The sequence below is a fragment of the Corylus avellana genome, chromosome 5 (assembly GCF_965113065.1).
Source record: "Corylus avellana chromosome 5, dhCorAvel1.hap1.2, whole genome shotgun sequence".
Taxonomy (NCBI): domain Eukaryota; kingdom Viridiplantae; phylum Streptophyta; class Magnoliopsida; order Fagales; family Betulaceae; genus Corylus; species Corylus avellana.
In genome coordinates, this window is record NC_142494.1 from 3,594,300 (window position 1) to 3,609,617 (window position 15,318).

The 15,318-nt window shown below is 36.7% G+C and overlaps 2 protein-coding genes and 1 pseudogene across 2 annotated transcripts; all 3 read left to right on the forward strand.

The window, feature by feature from the left end:
- The first annotated feature begins 7,427 nt into the window (after nucleotides 1-7,427).
- On the forward strand, nucleotides 7,428-8,554 carry LOC148585220 (uncharacterized). The gene is made up of 2 exons (XM_088516665.1): nucleotides 7,428-7,467; nucleotides 7,773-8,554. Exons 1-2 carry the CDS (start codon nucleotides 7,428-7,430, stop codon nucleotides 8,552-8,554), a joined length of 822 nt encoding a protein of 273 aa, XP_088372791.1.
- A 500-nt stretch (nucleotides 8,555-9,054) lies between these two features.
- On the forward strand, nucleotides 9,055-9,788 carry LOC132181592 (antimicrobial ginkbilobin-2-like protein pseudogene; annotated as a pseudogene).
- Nucleotides 9,789-12,678: 2,890 nt separating this feature from the next.
- UCC1 (uclacyanin 1) lies at nucleotides 12,679-13,635 on the forward strand. Its single transcript, XM_059596238.2, has 2 exons — nucleotides 12,679-12,998; nucleotides 13,090-13,635. Exons 1-2 carry the CDS (start codon nucleotides 12,827-12,829, stop codon nucleotides 13,617-13,619), a joined length of 702 nt encoding a protein of 233 aa, XP_059452221.2. The 5' UTR covers nucleotides 12,679-12,826; the 3' UTR covers nucleotides 13,620-13,635.
- Nucleotides 13,636-15,318: the final 1,683 nt, after the last annotated feature.

Here is a 15,318-nt window from a genome sequence, read left to right on the forward strand (position 1 = left end):
TAAATTAAAAAACTTTCAAAAGAAAGGAATAGGAAAAAAGATTCTCCAAGAAGGCACCCCACCGCTGCCCACCCCCAACGGTGGCCTGCTCGCTTAATTAATTATAAAAAATAAAAATTGATTCCAAATAAGGAATTTATTTATAGAATAAAAACATAATTTATTTTATTTTTGATCTCTTATTCCTTGATAAAAGGAATAAAGAAAATAAAATTATGATAAAGGGTCTCTGACCTAAGCTATAAATAAGATCATGATTCATGTTATTCATCAATATGGGCATGAAGACACAATTAACCATATAGGTTGGAACTTAGAAGATACCTCCCTACTAAAATATTATTTAGAATTTTTATTGCTGAGGTTCTTAAATTCTCTTGAACAAATATTGCTGAAGGTAATTTTGAATCTTTTTTCGCTGCGTATTTTAGCATAATATTTGTTTTGTATGCTAACATTTATGACTATTTTTTGTTGTTTAATGTTAGTTTAATTCGCCTTTCTACTATGCGTTCGTCTACCTTCCACCGTGTTGTACTGTTCATCTCCTCTGTGGCGGCTGCTACTGCTTGCTAGTTGTTTGTTTGTGTTTTTTTATTTTGAATAAGAGGTTTCTACTCTTCAGATCTACCCTCATGAACGAGGAAGAATAATTAGGTGTGGGGTATTATTTCTCACAGCCTGGATAGTTCGGTGTCAAGGGTTATCTCTCACGGCTGGTTTAAATAAATTTTGTTAGAAAATTTAGCTATCCATGTCTTAGATCTAGTATGCTCAGAGTAAATCTGATCTTTAACTGTATTTGTACATAGGTTAGCGGAAGATTCAAATACATAGGTTAGCGAAAGATTGAAGTCAAAGATAACACTTGATTGTAAGAATTTTTGTTTGTATTTATGACTTTGTAACCTCATAGTATGTGGCTATGATTTTGTAGAGCTTTATGCTGTAAGAGCATTTTACTCTACTATGTAAGAGCTTTATACTCATGATCTTTAATCAATAAAATTGTCAAATTTATGTTAAAAAAAAAAAAAAAATCGATCTACCCAATCATCACCATAAGATAGAAATCAACGAATATAATAAATTCCTCTATAATCTTTATTTTCTTTTTTCTTTTTCTTTTTCATGCTATTATTTATATTCTTTCTTATTCTTTTCTAAGACTTTTTCGCAAAAGAAATTTTAAAACTAAATTATAGTAAAAAACCGACGTTTCAGGCTTGTTATTAGATAAATTTAGTTTTAAATTACAGTAAAAAACCGACTTCACGAAGCTAGCTCTTTTTTATCTTGTTTGGTAGTCCCTCCCAATCGGCTAGCAAATGAAATGAAGTTATCTTCACCACACAGGTGACAGGTAAGAATACAGAGTAAGAAAACAGAACACCTGCTTCAAGGGTTGTCGGCTGGAATCTCTCAAGCTTCTCTCTCATGCATCCAAGGATCAAATCTACCTGTTGAACTTGACATAAAAAGTATTTCTTTATTTCCTAATATAATTTTGTAACCTTACAAATAGCGATGAGGCATAATTAACCTTTGTGAAATTATATATATCTATATATCCAAAGTCACCTTCAAGAGCCACACACACGCGCACACGTGTATGGTCAGAAAATTACAGAATTTATGCGGTTCTTTATATCGAACGGTTTGGGAAATGCTACGTGGCATATTGCTGAGACAGCCAAAAAGAATTTTTTGTTCAAAAGCCTTCTTCTTCAGTTTTACGAAGATGCTTAATTAGTTTTCAAAAAATCAAAATACTGCTTTTGGCTTAAAGCTTTTCTATGATATAGCGATTAGCGAGTAAGAATCTGATGAAAATATACTCAATTCTTTAAAGTATTCATCAAATGATTAAATTTATCTTTTCATATCAACTTAAGCTTTTAGGAAAAGTGGTGATTTAACATGGGATCAGAACTCTGATTCTATCAATTCACTTTGTTTCAATTAAATATTTCACGTGTTGGACCTAATAAAAGGAAATTTGAGTTCACATATGAGGGGAGTGTTAAAGTATTCATTAAATGATTAAATTTACCTCTTCCTATTAGTTTAAGCTTTTAAGAAAAAATTGTGATTTAACAATTCTCATATATATATATATATAGATATAGATATATGCTTCTTTGCATTTTGACATCCATCTCGTGTATATCTATTGAATTGGCATGCTCCAACGAAACATGCCAGCTCAGTGGAAAGTGGTGATTTAACAATTCTCTTATGTATGTATTGAGAAATGATTAGTGTCAATAATTTGCTCATATTTTTTTTCATATTCTCATACAAATTCAATAGATCAATCATTAGGTTTGTGGGATCCAACATTGACTTATGTGAGGTCCATATAAGTTCACAAATCTAATAGTTGATTTGTAAGATGACGTGAGAGAAATATTGGCAAAATATTGACACCAATCCACGAAACATGCCAGCTCAGCGAAAATGTAGGCGAGATGTACGTCAGAATCCAAAGAAGCATATATATATATATATATATATATATATATGCTTCTTTGAACTCTCCCTACACTAGTGAGGGCGCGTGACTATTCCGACGACCATGTTTCTGGTGGAGGTGTGCCGGAAATACATTGGTGATTGCAATTCAGAGGTGGTGGAGATCAATTGGTGAATGATGGCTAGAAGAGCCAATAGAGGTCGTGGCGGGAAAAAGAATTCCAAAGTGAATTTGCAGGAAGAGAAGGTGGCTATGGAAGATGCTTCGCGATCTGAAGAGTGAGATGTTGAGTTGAGTGAGGAGGACGAGGATAATTGTAAGATTTTGGAGTGTGCAGATGTGATTCCAGAATTGGATGATTTGAGGTTACCAGTTGAGAGTACTTCTGTTGTCGAAGGAGACTCTGTTGTTGAATTGGTTGGAAATGGTGTAGAGGTTGTTCCTGTTAAGGATAAGGAGGTGGATCTGAGTGAAGCTGGAGGTTTTGAGGCTAAGAACAATAAGAATGTAACTCATGATTGGAGACAATTGTTCAGAATGGAGAAGTCTCTAGGTGCTTTGCAGTTTTTTGCACCTACTAGAGAGGAGGGAAAAGTTGTTGTCAAACCTCCTAAGGAAGCGATTGATGCAGGTATTCTGAAGTGGTCTCCATCACTGGTAGGTCAGTTTTTAGATAAACCTCTTCCTTTCTATATTGTTAAGCGTACTGTGGATACTATGTGGGCTCAATATGAGAAAGTGGAGGTTTTCTTGCTGGAGAATGGTCTCTATTTGTTTCGATTTGCTGATGAAAGGACCAGGGATGAGGTCATGGAAGCTAAGCTATGGCATATAGCAAACAAACCTTTGATCCTACGTAAATGGACTCCAGGTATGCAGTTACTTAAAATATCTTTATCCACTGTACCTGTTTGCATTAAGCTGCATAATCTCCCAATTGAATTTTGGAACTCTACATGCTTGAGTTATGTAGCTAGTGGAGCTGGTAAGCCTCTTTGTGCTGATTTTGTTACTGAAGATCAGCTTAGGCTTGGATTTGCTAGGGTATTGGTTGAAGTGGATATTGATTCTGATTTTCCAAGAGAGGTTGAAGTTGTAGGTGCTGATGGGGGGAGGGTTGCAGTAGGAATTGAGTACCCATGGTTGCCTGTTAAATGTAAGAAGTGTAAATCTTTTGGTCATTTAGCACATGCTTGTACCAAAGTGGAGAAACAAGTTTGGATTCCTAAAAGGACTGAACCTGTCCAGCAAGAATTGCAAAAGCAGGTTGGTGTTGGGTCTGGTAAAACCATTGGGGTGCAGATTGTGTTAGCTCCTAAGGTTGCTGCAAAAGACCAATGGACTGAAGTTAGATCTGCTAAAAGAACTCCTATCTCTAAGCCTGCTGCTAGGGATAATCTTCATTGGACTAATTCTTTTCACTTGCTGGCAAGAGCTGATGGCAGAGGTGATGCTGATGAGGTGAAAGGTGCAGGAGCTGTTTCAAATACTTTGCAAAAAGTGATTGAATATGCCTTAAATGAGGAGAGTGCCAATCTCTTGGTTGACAAGGGGAAAGGCAAAATGGGGGAGGAGGGGGAGGTGTTAATGAGGGGTTTTTCCCCTACTGCATGAATTTCCTTGTATGGAATGTGAGGGGTTTAAATCATCCCTCTAAACAGCTAGAGGTGAGGAGATTGATTAAGGTTCATAAGATTAGCCTTATGTGTTTGATTGAAACTAGGGTTAAGTTTCATAAAGCTGATAAAGTTCGATCATGCATTGTTCCTGATTGGGATTATGTGTATAACTATGATCAGCATTTTTTGGGGAGGATTTGGGTATCATTCCTGGAAAACCTTCACGAGACTTCACTCGTCCTCTAGGGAATTCCTAGGGGTTTAAAAGGCTTGTTGCATATGCTAAATGCAACCGTATATCCCACGAAAGCTGGATTTATCTTTTTGTTTTTCAGTTTATTTTCTGTTTTATATTGCTAACGGACTAGCAATATGTAAGTTGGGGGGTGTGATAAGCGCCGAGTGTTGCACATTCAAGCCCCTTAATTTACATATGTTAATTCCTTAGCATTGTTATTTGTTTGATTTTGTTTTGTTTTTATGTTTCAGGTCTTATTTGACAAACCATTGGAAATTGGGGTTAAAAGATCCAAAAGTTGAACATTCTGGAACTAGGATCGAGCGCAGCATTCATGGGATCGAGCGCACTGCGCTCGAGCGCACCAAGTCTTGGATCGAGCGCACTCGAGCGTACAATGCACGGCAAGAACTCCTCTCTAGCGTGGACTTGGATTTCTGTCTCCCAATTGGACTGGGAGACTGCTCTCCGGTTTTCTCAGGGATTTTAGGGTTTTTAGGGTTCTCCTAATCCCTATAAATAGGGCTCTAAACATTGTAAACAGACACACCGCTTCTAGAGCAAAATTCAGTAAAATAGTCTATGGAGCTTAGGAAATCATGAGCAGCTAAACCCAAATTGTGGGGTATTGATGTAGCCCTTTCCAAGCACAATGGTTTGATTGTATTTAATTTTTAGTCTTTCAATTTATGCATGTTGATTGTATAACCCTGAGGATTGCTACAGTTGATTTCTGTTCTTCATATTAAATGCAGTTGTTCTTTAAATTCCAAATCAATATTAGTAAAATTCTTATCTTGTCTTAGAAATTATTTTACTATTATTGAACTCAAATCATTATTATTTTCTATGATCATAAGAATAATGGTTATACCATGGTATTTAATTGGCATGCAATCAATAGGGTTAGATAGACCATACCTAGGGAAGACGGATCGTACTACACCTTAGTTTAGTGTAATTTAGGTAGACGGTTCGTGCCAACCGAAGATGGATTATGCTATTCCATTGATTGTATGAGATTATTTTATTGTTAAAATTATAACATGCATAGAATGAATTACTAGAGTTAATTATGGTTAACCATTGATGTGCGGATCGTGGTGAAGTCAATACCCTACTCTTTCTCTCATAAATTTACTCATTTTATTTCCGTTTATCTTATGCACTTTAAATTCTCACAACCAATTCACTCTCTTTTAATTAAGTTAATTTTGATCTTTTAATTTTAATAATTAAACCCCTGCAGTCCTTGAGGTTCGACACCCTCAATATAGCCCTATCCTACGGGATTCGTTCTATTGCGAGTGGTAATTTTATTATTGATATTTTTGGTTACAAAAATACCACATCAGTTATGGAGGGTTGGAATTTTTAGGTGGATGGGTTTCTATGTATAAACTGTATACTAAGCTCAAATCTGTGAAAGCTGTGCTAAAAGTTCAGAATTTGTCTTGCTTTGGGAATCTGAAACAGAAAGTTATGGAGGCTCGTGAGAACTTAGATATAGCTCAAAAGGCTGTCATTGCTAATTTTGGGAAAGCTGGTTGCTTGCTTAAAGAGAGAGAATGTCTTCATGCTTATGTTTCTCTCACAAAAGCTGAGGAGTCTTTGTTAAAGCAAAAAGCTAGAAATAAGTGGCTGAAGCTAGGAGATCAGAATAACAGTTTCTTTCATCGGTCCCTTAGGGTTCAGAATGCTAAGAACACTGTCACTCATTTGTGGGATGAGCAAGGTAATAGAGTGGAGGATGTGGAGCAGATTAAGCAGGTGGCTATCCAGTTTTATGAGAAGTTGTTAGGGTCAAATCAGTTGCAATTCACTGATGAGAAAGCAGCTAGGATTAGACAGCTTATTCCTACTGCCATTCCTAGTGATACGGCTGCTATTTTGGAGAAGGAGGTTACTGCAGAAGAGATAAGGAAAACTTTATTTCACAGGCCAGCCAACAAGGCCCCTGGTCAGGATGGGTTCTCTGCAGAATTCTTTAAGGCTTCTTGGTCTATTGTTGGAGAAGGGGTGGTGGCAGCTATTAAGGGGTTTTTTGCTTGTGGTAGGTTGCTTAAGGAGGTAAATGCTACCATTTTAACTTTGGTACCTAAGAAGGTGAATCCATCTACTATGGGGGATTTCAGACCTATAGCTTGTTGTAATGTGATTTATAAGTGCATCACTAAAATCATTTCTAATAGGATGCTCCCTTTGTTGAGTGATTTGGTTAGCCTGAATCAATCAGCTTTCATTCCTTCAAGAAGCATTTCAGAAAATGTCTTATTGGCTCAAAAGATTGTGAAAAATTATCACAAGGGTAAATGGGATCCTCGTTGTACTTTGAAAATTGATCTTATGAAGGCATATGATTCTGTCAATTGGAACTTCATGTTACATTGTCTTCATTGCTTTGGGTTTCCTTTGAAGTTTTTAAGTTGGATTAAGGAGTGTATCACCTCTCCTAGGTTTTCCATTTGTTTGAATGGCACATTGGTTGGCTATTTTAAAGGCAAGAAGGGGCTTAGGCAGGGGGATCCTTTGTCTCCTTACTTGTTTGTTTTAGCCATGGAGGTGTTTTCAAGGATTATGGCTGAGCACACTGGTGTTGGATCAGGTTTTCAGTTTCATCCCAAGTGTGTGAAGTTGAAACTTCCTCACTTAAGTTTTGCAGATGATCTTCTTATTTTTTCTGCAGCAAATTTGAATGCTATTACTATTGTTAAAGCTGCTTTACTTGAATTTGAAGAACTCTCTGGTTTGAAAGCAAATCCCTCTAAAAGTTCTTTCTTTTGCTCTGGGATTTTAGATAGAGTGAAGCATGTGTTGTTAGGAGAGTTGGGAATGAATGAGGGCCATCTTCCTGTTAGGTACCTTGGGGTACCTCTCATTTCTACTAGACTTTTTGCAGCTGATTGTGGGGCTTTGTTGGATAGGATTGCTAGGCGCATTGACTCATGGCTTTCTAAGCACTTATCCTATGCAGGGAGGCTCCAATTATTATCTTCTGTGCTTTACAGTTTGCAAGTTTATTGGACTACTATCTTTATTTTGCCTAAGAAGGTCATCGAGGCTATTGAATAGAAATTTAATAGGTTTTTGTGGAATGGGAAGAGTGAAGGGGCTGCAAAGGCTAAGGTTTCTTGGTAAGAGCTGTGTTACCCTAAGAAGGAAGGAGGTTTGGGCTTGAAACAGTTGGAGATTTGGAACCAATCTGCTATGCTCAAACATGTATGGAGTCTTTTTGCTAGATCAGGTTCTATTTGGGTAGCCTGGGTGAGAGAAAATTTGTTGAAAGGGAGGAGTTTTTGGAGTGTTGGCTTTCCTTAAACCTGTTCTTGGAGTTGGAGAAAGATTTTGAAGTTGAGGAGTATAGCTAAAAGGATTTTGAAGTTTGAAGTTAGAAATGGGGAGAATATTCACCTTTGGTTGGATTCATGGCATCCTTCAGGTATTCTGTATGAGGTTTATGGGCATAGGGCTGTTTATGATGCCAGAAGCAATGTGGAGGCCAAACTCTCTTCTGTAATTCTTAATGGAGAATGGCATTGGAGACCAACCAGATCTGATGCTCTGGTTGAAATCCAAGCTAGGCTTCCTGAGATTAGGTTTGCTCCTTATGATAAGCCTTTGTGGACTGCATCTAGGAAGGGAATATATGTTAGTTTAGAAACTTGGGAGCTGCTGAGAGAGAAGAAAGAGAAGATTGCCTGGTGGAAATTGGTTTGGTTCTCATATGCCATTCCCAAGCATGCTTTCATTTTGTGGCTTGCTATACAAGATAGACTTGTAACAGGTGAGAGGTTGCTTAAATGGGGGTTTCAAGGTGATATTAAGTGTCTGTTTTGTCATAATCAAGTTGAAAGTAGGGGGCATTTGTTCTTTGAATATAGTTTTAGCTATAGAATTTGGAAATTCTGTATGGCTCGATGTGGAGTGGACAATACTCTAGTTATTTGGGATGAGTTTCTGCAGATAGGAATTCGAGATTGGATGAATAAGTCTCTTAAAGGTTTTCTTTGCAGATTGGTTCTAGGTTCTGTTATCTACAATTTATGGTGGACTAGGAATGAGCTAATACATTCTGGTCAACCTAGCATTGAGGAGCAGCTTTTGAAGAAGATAATTTGGGAGGTGAGGTCAAGAATTGATGGGAAAGGAAAGTTTCCAAGGACTAGAGAGAACCTGGGTTTAGCTTCTTTGTGGAATTTGCCTGCTGACTTGCTGTTATAGTTTCTGTGCAGGCTTGATGTTGTATTTTCTGCCTTGCTCTTCTTATTGAAGGCTGGTCTCTTTTTTGGAGAGGTTTTTTTTAGTGTTGCTAATGGTGTTGAGTAGTGTCTCTGCAGTTGTTTTGTTTTTTGGTTTTAGACCCTGTGTGGTTATTTTTCTGCAAGTTTGGTTTCTGTTTGTTGTTTCTTTGTAGAGCAGCCCTGATTTGGTTTTCTTTTGGTAGTGCTGGTTTTGCCAAATTGTATATTGCATGCATTTGGCTTGCTTGGAGTAAGTGTGAAGCCCTACGTGGCTAAGTTTTTGGCCTTTTGAGAAGGCTTGTAATTGGAATATCTTTGTAGTTTGGATTGGTTGTTTTTGAATGAAATTCCTTATTCATCAAAAAAAACTCTCCCTACACTCTATATATAGAATATTTGATTCGAACTCTCCCTACACTATAAATAGATGCTGCAACATTTAAAACTTAAGCTAATCCGCTAGCTCATACACATTCAACAATGCCTTCATCAAATTTCACATTGTCTCTCAATCTACTCCCCCTCCTCCTCCTCCTCCTCCTCCAAACAGTTTATGGAGCCGATTCCATCTTCCATTTTGTTCAACCTCTGATAACTTCACAAAAAACGATCCCTACGATACAAATTTGACGAAGCTCACGAGTTATCTTTCCTACAAAACCCCTCCCACATGTTTCAATTATACTTCAATGGGTGAGAGCCAATATCAAGCACATGGGCTTGCCCTCTGCCGTGGTGACGTGTCAGAAGTCGATTGTGCCACGTGTGTCATTGAGGCAAGTCGGAGGGTTCGAGACTACTGCTCTGATAATAAAGCTGGAATTATATGGTACGATTATTGTCTTGTGAAGTACTCAAACACGATTTTCTTTGGGAAGAATGACAATCAGAATATGTTTTATGCTTGGTCGAATCAAAATGCGAGTGACCTGTCGTCGTTTAATGCCAAGGCAAGAAAGTTGCTTAGAGAATTGGCGAAGCAAGCTTCTGAGAGCCCGAAGATGTACAAGAGTGGGAGGCTGAGGATCGGAGAAGGGAGGACAATCTATGGATTGGCTCAGTGCAGCAGAGACCTTTCTGGAAGTGACTGTAAGCAGTGTCTTGATGATGAAGTGAGGCGACAGCCAGATTGCTGTGATGGGAAACAAGGAGGATGGGTTGTGAGTGGGAGTTGCAACATCAGATATGATGTTTCCCAGTTTTTCAATGCTTAATGTGGGGGGATATATGTTTTGAGAACCTATCCTTATATGGGTGCCTTTTTATTTATTTATTTATTATTATTATTATTATTATTATTTATTTATTTATTTTTTTCCTTATATGGGTGTTGTTGTTGAGTAAAAGTCTTTTTTTTTTTTTTTTGTAATATAATTTTTGCAGGAATATTTATGGTGTTTAAGCCAATAGTGGAACGCCCCACGTCAATATATTTGGTGCTACATTGGAATAAGCCAAAACAAACAAAAAAGAAAATTCATTATTTAATTTGTTATCAATTTACTTGGTCTACCGGTTTCGCTAACTTTTCTCACGTCATATCCAATAAATCAACGACATGTATACATTGCACAATCAACTTCACCAAGTCTTATGCATACCACAATTGCCACGTCATAAAATGCTGCATCATTCAAAATGCCTATAAAATCACTAAATTTCATGTAGAAACAAAAAAGTGAGGGACGGGTGGCTTGCCGCACGGCCACCCTATCTATTGTGAAATGGGTGGTTGTGTAGCCACCCCTATATATTCTATTAGGTTTGATGACGCCGGGTAGAACTAAGATTGTTCTGACAGCGCATAATAGCAGTATAAACTAAGAATCGAAGATTGAAAAGGAAATTTAGGAAGAGAGAGAATAACAATAGGGAAGAGAAAGTTCTTAAGTGCCCCAAATAAGCAAACAAAAAAATAACTCTGAAAGACTTAAATTTAATTGATAGTATAAATTGAATTCAAAAAACAACAAAGACTAGATGCCTTTATATAGGCTAGGCACCTCCTAAATTAACAAAGAAAAGGATGTGTCTTCCATGTTTTCAATATCCATATATGAAAAATGTTACACATATTATTCGTGTACAACTTGTTGATCACGCGTGTCAACATGTGATTAAAGTATATTAAATTTTAGTTCTTAAAGGTTAATGTGGCTCCAATCATATATTGACATATGTCAACAAATAGTAAAAAAGTTAACAAAGTAATTATAGATTAAGTGTTGCATTGCGACTCATCCTTCTATATATATGGGGAATATTAGGAGCTTTTATACTGTTATTCTAGTATATTTCTGGTTCTAAGTATATATTATTTTCTAAAAAAGCAAACAAGAAAGTGGCATTTTTTTCTTTCACTTAGTTTTTAAAAAATAATATTTACTTAGGATCAAGAGGACACAAGAAGAAAACCATGAGAACACCTAACATTTTCATATATATATATATAGGTCTCGTTGAATAAATATTCCTTTTTCTTATTAATTTGATTGTTGTAGAAAATTTTTAGTATGTTCAAGCCATTAGTGGGGTTCCATGCCACAAGTCCATATGGTGTTACCTATTTGTAAACCAATTAGTTAAGACAAACAAAAAAGATTCATTAGGTTTGACATCTTAGAATCAGACAATCGGAGATGGTAAGGGAAGGTGAACAAAACATTCCTTTAAATTAGGTTGATAGAGTTTTGTTGAATACAGTTTATTAAGCTAATGTGTTCAAAATGTATATAATTCTCATGTCACATACTCTACTAAAAATGTATGTAAAAATCACATGTATTTTGAATACATATTAGACCAATAGACTGAGTTGAAGAAAATTTTTGAAACTCAGTTTGAAGAAAAATTTTAAAAGAAACTTCACTTACCCCTCCAGATTGTCACCCATTTTGCAAAGTCCCAATAAAGTTCAAAACTTATTAATGTAGTGTATCAAACTTTTAATTTTTTTTTCAATATCCTTTATCTGTTACGATTTTCTGTTAAATTCCAAAAAAATTCCCAAAATACCCCCCCTTTTTCCTTAGAAAAAATATTTATTTATTTATTTTTTGCATAGATTGAGGCATGTGTATTTTTGCAAATACCGTTAAATTCAGACCAACGCTTTAATCTTTGCAAATTTCTCCTTTTTTTTTCCCCTAAAACAAGTGAGGGTATTTTGGAAAAAGTTAACGAAGGGATTAGATGGCAAACAATTGAACGATAGATACACTAAATTGAGAGAAATTGAACTTTAGGGAGAACATTGCAAAAGTGATGACAATTCGGAGAGTAAAGTGAAATTTCACCAAAATTTTATTTAGAGAAGAATGTCAAGATAGGAGAGGTTACTTTCATTCGGTCTCGTGAAAACCCGCAACCACTTGCGAAGCCTAGCCTTTGGAATTATCTTAACCCAAAGTTTCCATATTCCAAATCCTATAGTTGTCCCAAATTGTTGGCCAAAATTGAAGATTCGATTTTGCTTCATGTGCTGCTCATGAAGTTGGTCATAATAGCTTCAACCAACCAACTATATATGTATAGTTGATGCTTGATGGAGCTAGTGCCAATGGTGCCTACATTTTCATAATAGCTTCATAAATTTCTTCTTTATACATTTCCTGCAATCGTGGGTTGGATGAACACATGGATTAGGTACACCCCTATAGAAAAACTCTTCATGTCCTTCACATGGAGGCCATGAACAGCTTTCCCCCCCTTTTTCGTTGTATACATACGTACCTGACATGTGTTGAGAAGATTGCAATAATTTTTTATCCGTTTACCAAGTTCAACTTCATTAGAAATATTAATTAAATAATTAAATTAATCATTTTCTATCATGTTAAGTTTTTAGAATAAATAGTGAATTAATATGATATTAGAGTAAAAATCTTGAGTTCAAGCCTAGTCATAGGAGTAAGTGTTAGTATTATTAATTAGATTTTAACTCAACTTCGTGGTCAAATTATAATAATTCCAAGCCAAATGATACAAATGGGCGCAATATTATTGAAATCCCTGAGAAAATTAACAACCTGTCATTGCCATGTCTTCATGATACTAAAATCAACTCCATAGACCAAACAATTAAAACAACATTATCTTCAATCTGAAAGGGTTCTCTCCTTTCCCCTCTACCTGTATATATACATGATTCCTAGCTCAAACTGAAAACCCATCAAAGATCATTTCTCTGTGATTAACTTTCTTGGTCTTGCATTCAATCTTTCCTTTCCATTTGACTACTTTTTAGCCCAAAATGACAATGTTAATGCTAAGAACATTGATGAGCTTGGCTATTTCAGCCACGCTCATCAACTTAGCCATGGCGGCAAGTTACATAGTTGGAGGCCCAAACGGTGGGTGGGATACAACCACCAGCCTGCAGACATGGGCATCATCTCAATCATTTTCAGTTGGAGATAACCTGAGTAAGCAACATATATGCATCTTTTGAACAACAATCACTTTATTTCTATTTATGCATAATTCTGCTTGTTATGATTTGAATTGAATTCACAGTTTTCCAGTATGCACCAAACCATGATGTGCTTGAGGTTTCCAAGGCAGACTATGACTCCTGCCAGGCGAGTAACGCAATACAGTCCTACAATGGTGGCACCACAACCATCCCACTCTCTTCTCCAGGCAATAGATACTTCATCTGTGGAAAAATGGGGCACTGCAGCCAAGGAATGAAGGTTGAGATAGACACTCTTGCATCATCAGCAGCTCCGCCGGCATCATCTCCTTCAGCCGAACCACCAGCTTCTTTGGTGACACCTCTGGTTCCTACTCCAGCTCCAGAAAGTACTTCTGCTTCGTCACCAACACAGGCGCCAGAATCCAATCCTACAATGCTCCCTCCTTCGCCATCTGACTCGCCTTTGGACAGTCCTGCATCATCCTCTATTATTCCTTCAACTGAATCCACTCGAACCTCTTCGACTGGATCTTCAACTGAACCACCATCTTCATCAGCTCACAAAGGCAGTTCTCTTGTCAGCATCCTAATGGGTTTCAGCTTCATAGTGATGATGCTTAAGGCATAACAATCATCAGATAAATTCTTCGTGAGGAATGCTGTCCAGTGATTTCTGTGACCAAGTTTTTATTTCACCTGATGCATGTGGGAGACAAGTTCATGACAAAAGTGTTCAATATTAAATTACAGAGTAAATTTCAAATTCAAAATAGAACGAACGACCTCCAAAAAAGCATAAGCCCAGTCTACCCATTTTAAAGTTGTACTTTCCTTTTTGTTTATCAGAAAGAAAAGGGAAAAAAAAAAAAAAAAAATCCAACAAATCTACTTTCCGTGAGGTCCTCTGCAAATATTCATAAGCAACTGCTCAAAAACAAAACGGCCTAAAAGCTAAAGGAGGACTTTATATCTAACCCAAAGTATGATTTCTGAATCAATGTATCTGGAATTCCTATTTCTTGAAACAATGTAGCAGTTCTTGAAGTCATAAAGCATATACTATAGCAGCCATCATAATTCTAACCACAATGGAGAGAAGATTTGCCTCTATCTCTTGCTCTACCTCCTACATTTGGATACCAGCCCTACACCAAACCCCAACCGAAACGCTAAAAAACTACTACACAACCACCGATTGACTAATCACCTGACGCTCAAAAAGATCAACCACAGCAAAGTTTGTTGCTAATTCACAGATGATGAACAAAGGCATTTGTTATAGACATGAACCCACTTCCGTTCAACAACCTAAATTTCAAAGCATTTGCTTATTTCTAGTCGCTATACTGTCTATACATAGATGTTGCACCTATTTACCTCTCGGACCCTAAGATACAAACACAGAAGCAATTGAAAACAATCACATAAAAAACATAATAAAAGAAACACCCTTGCCTTACAAGTAACATGAACGAAACCCTGGGTGTGTTCAATTTTAAGCAACTGGGCTCCAACTTCTCTTTGTCCCCCTTGAGCCTCAGCTTCTCATCACCAAGCTCATTCTTCTCAGCCTGCAAAAGAAAAGGGAAAACTAATATTACACCTTCACATCCAGTTACCAATACAAATATGGTGGTTCTTCGGCCAGGGATTATGAGATGAAATGCAGATGAAGCAGCAGTTTCTAAATGAAGTAATGCTATTTTAGTTACTTGTTGCTCAATTGAATTAGTTTACATGTATCATCAAGAAACTTTAGAAGAATATTTGGGTTTCTTCTATCATAGGATCCATGCTATTTTTTTTTTTAAGAAATAGTTATTTACTATGTAGGAACAGGAATCAACCTTAAGTAGACTGATATCATAGGATCCGCATAACCCACACTTATGACAGCTTCACTCATTTCACAGTACATTCTGGAATACCAAAAGGGAGGCCCATCTTTCTGCCATCTTCTTCTTCTTCTTGTGTTGTTCCTATTTCAAACAAGTCAGTAACAAGGCAACGGGCAAAGGAGAGCAGAGAACCAATATCATATCGATCACATGGGTAAAGTCCAGGTCACCTACCACAAAATGGACTCACAGTAAAAAAAAAATTAAAAAAATAAAAGATGATTTTGGACTCAAATCTTTCAGTTGGCTCCAACGAATTATAGATATGATAATTTGCACTCGATTAAACTCTGAAAACGTAAAAACTAATGTCATCAATAAATGATTAGGGAGGCAAAAATTAATAATTAAAAAAAAGTATGTACCTTTTATCATTTAAAATCTGCAAATACTGCAATAGTGCTCTGCTATCGATAGTCCACCACAGGA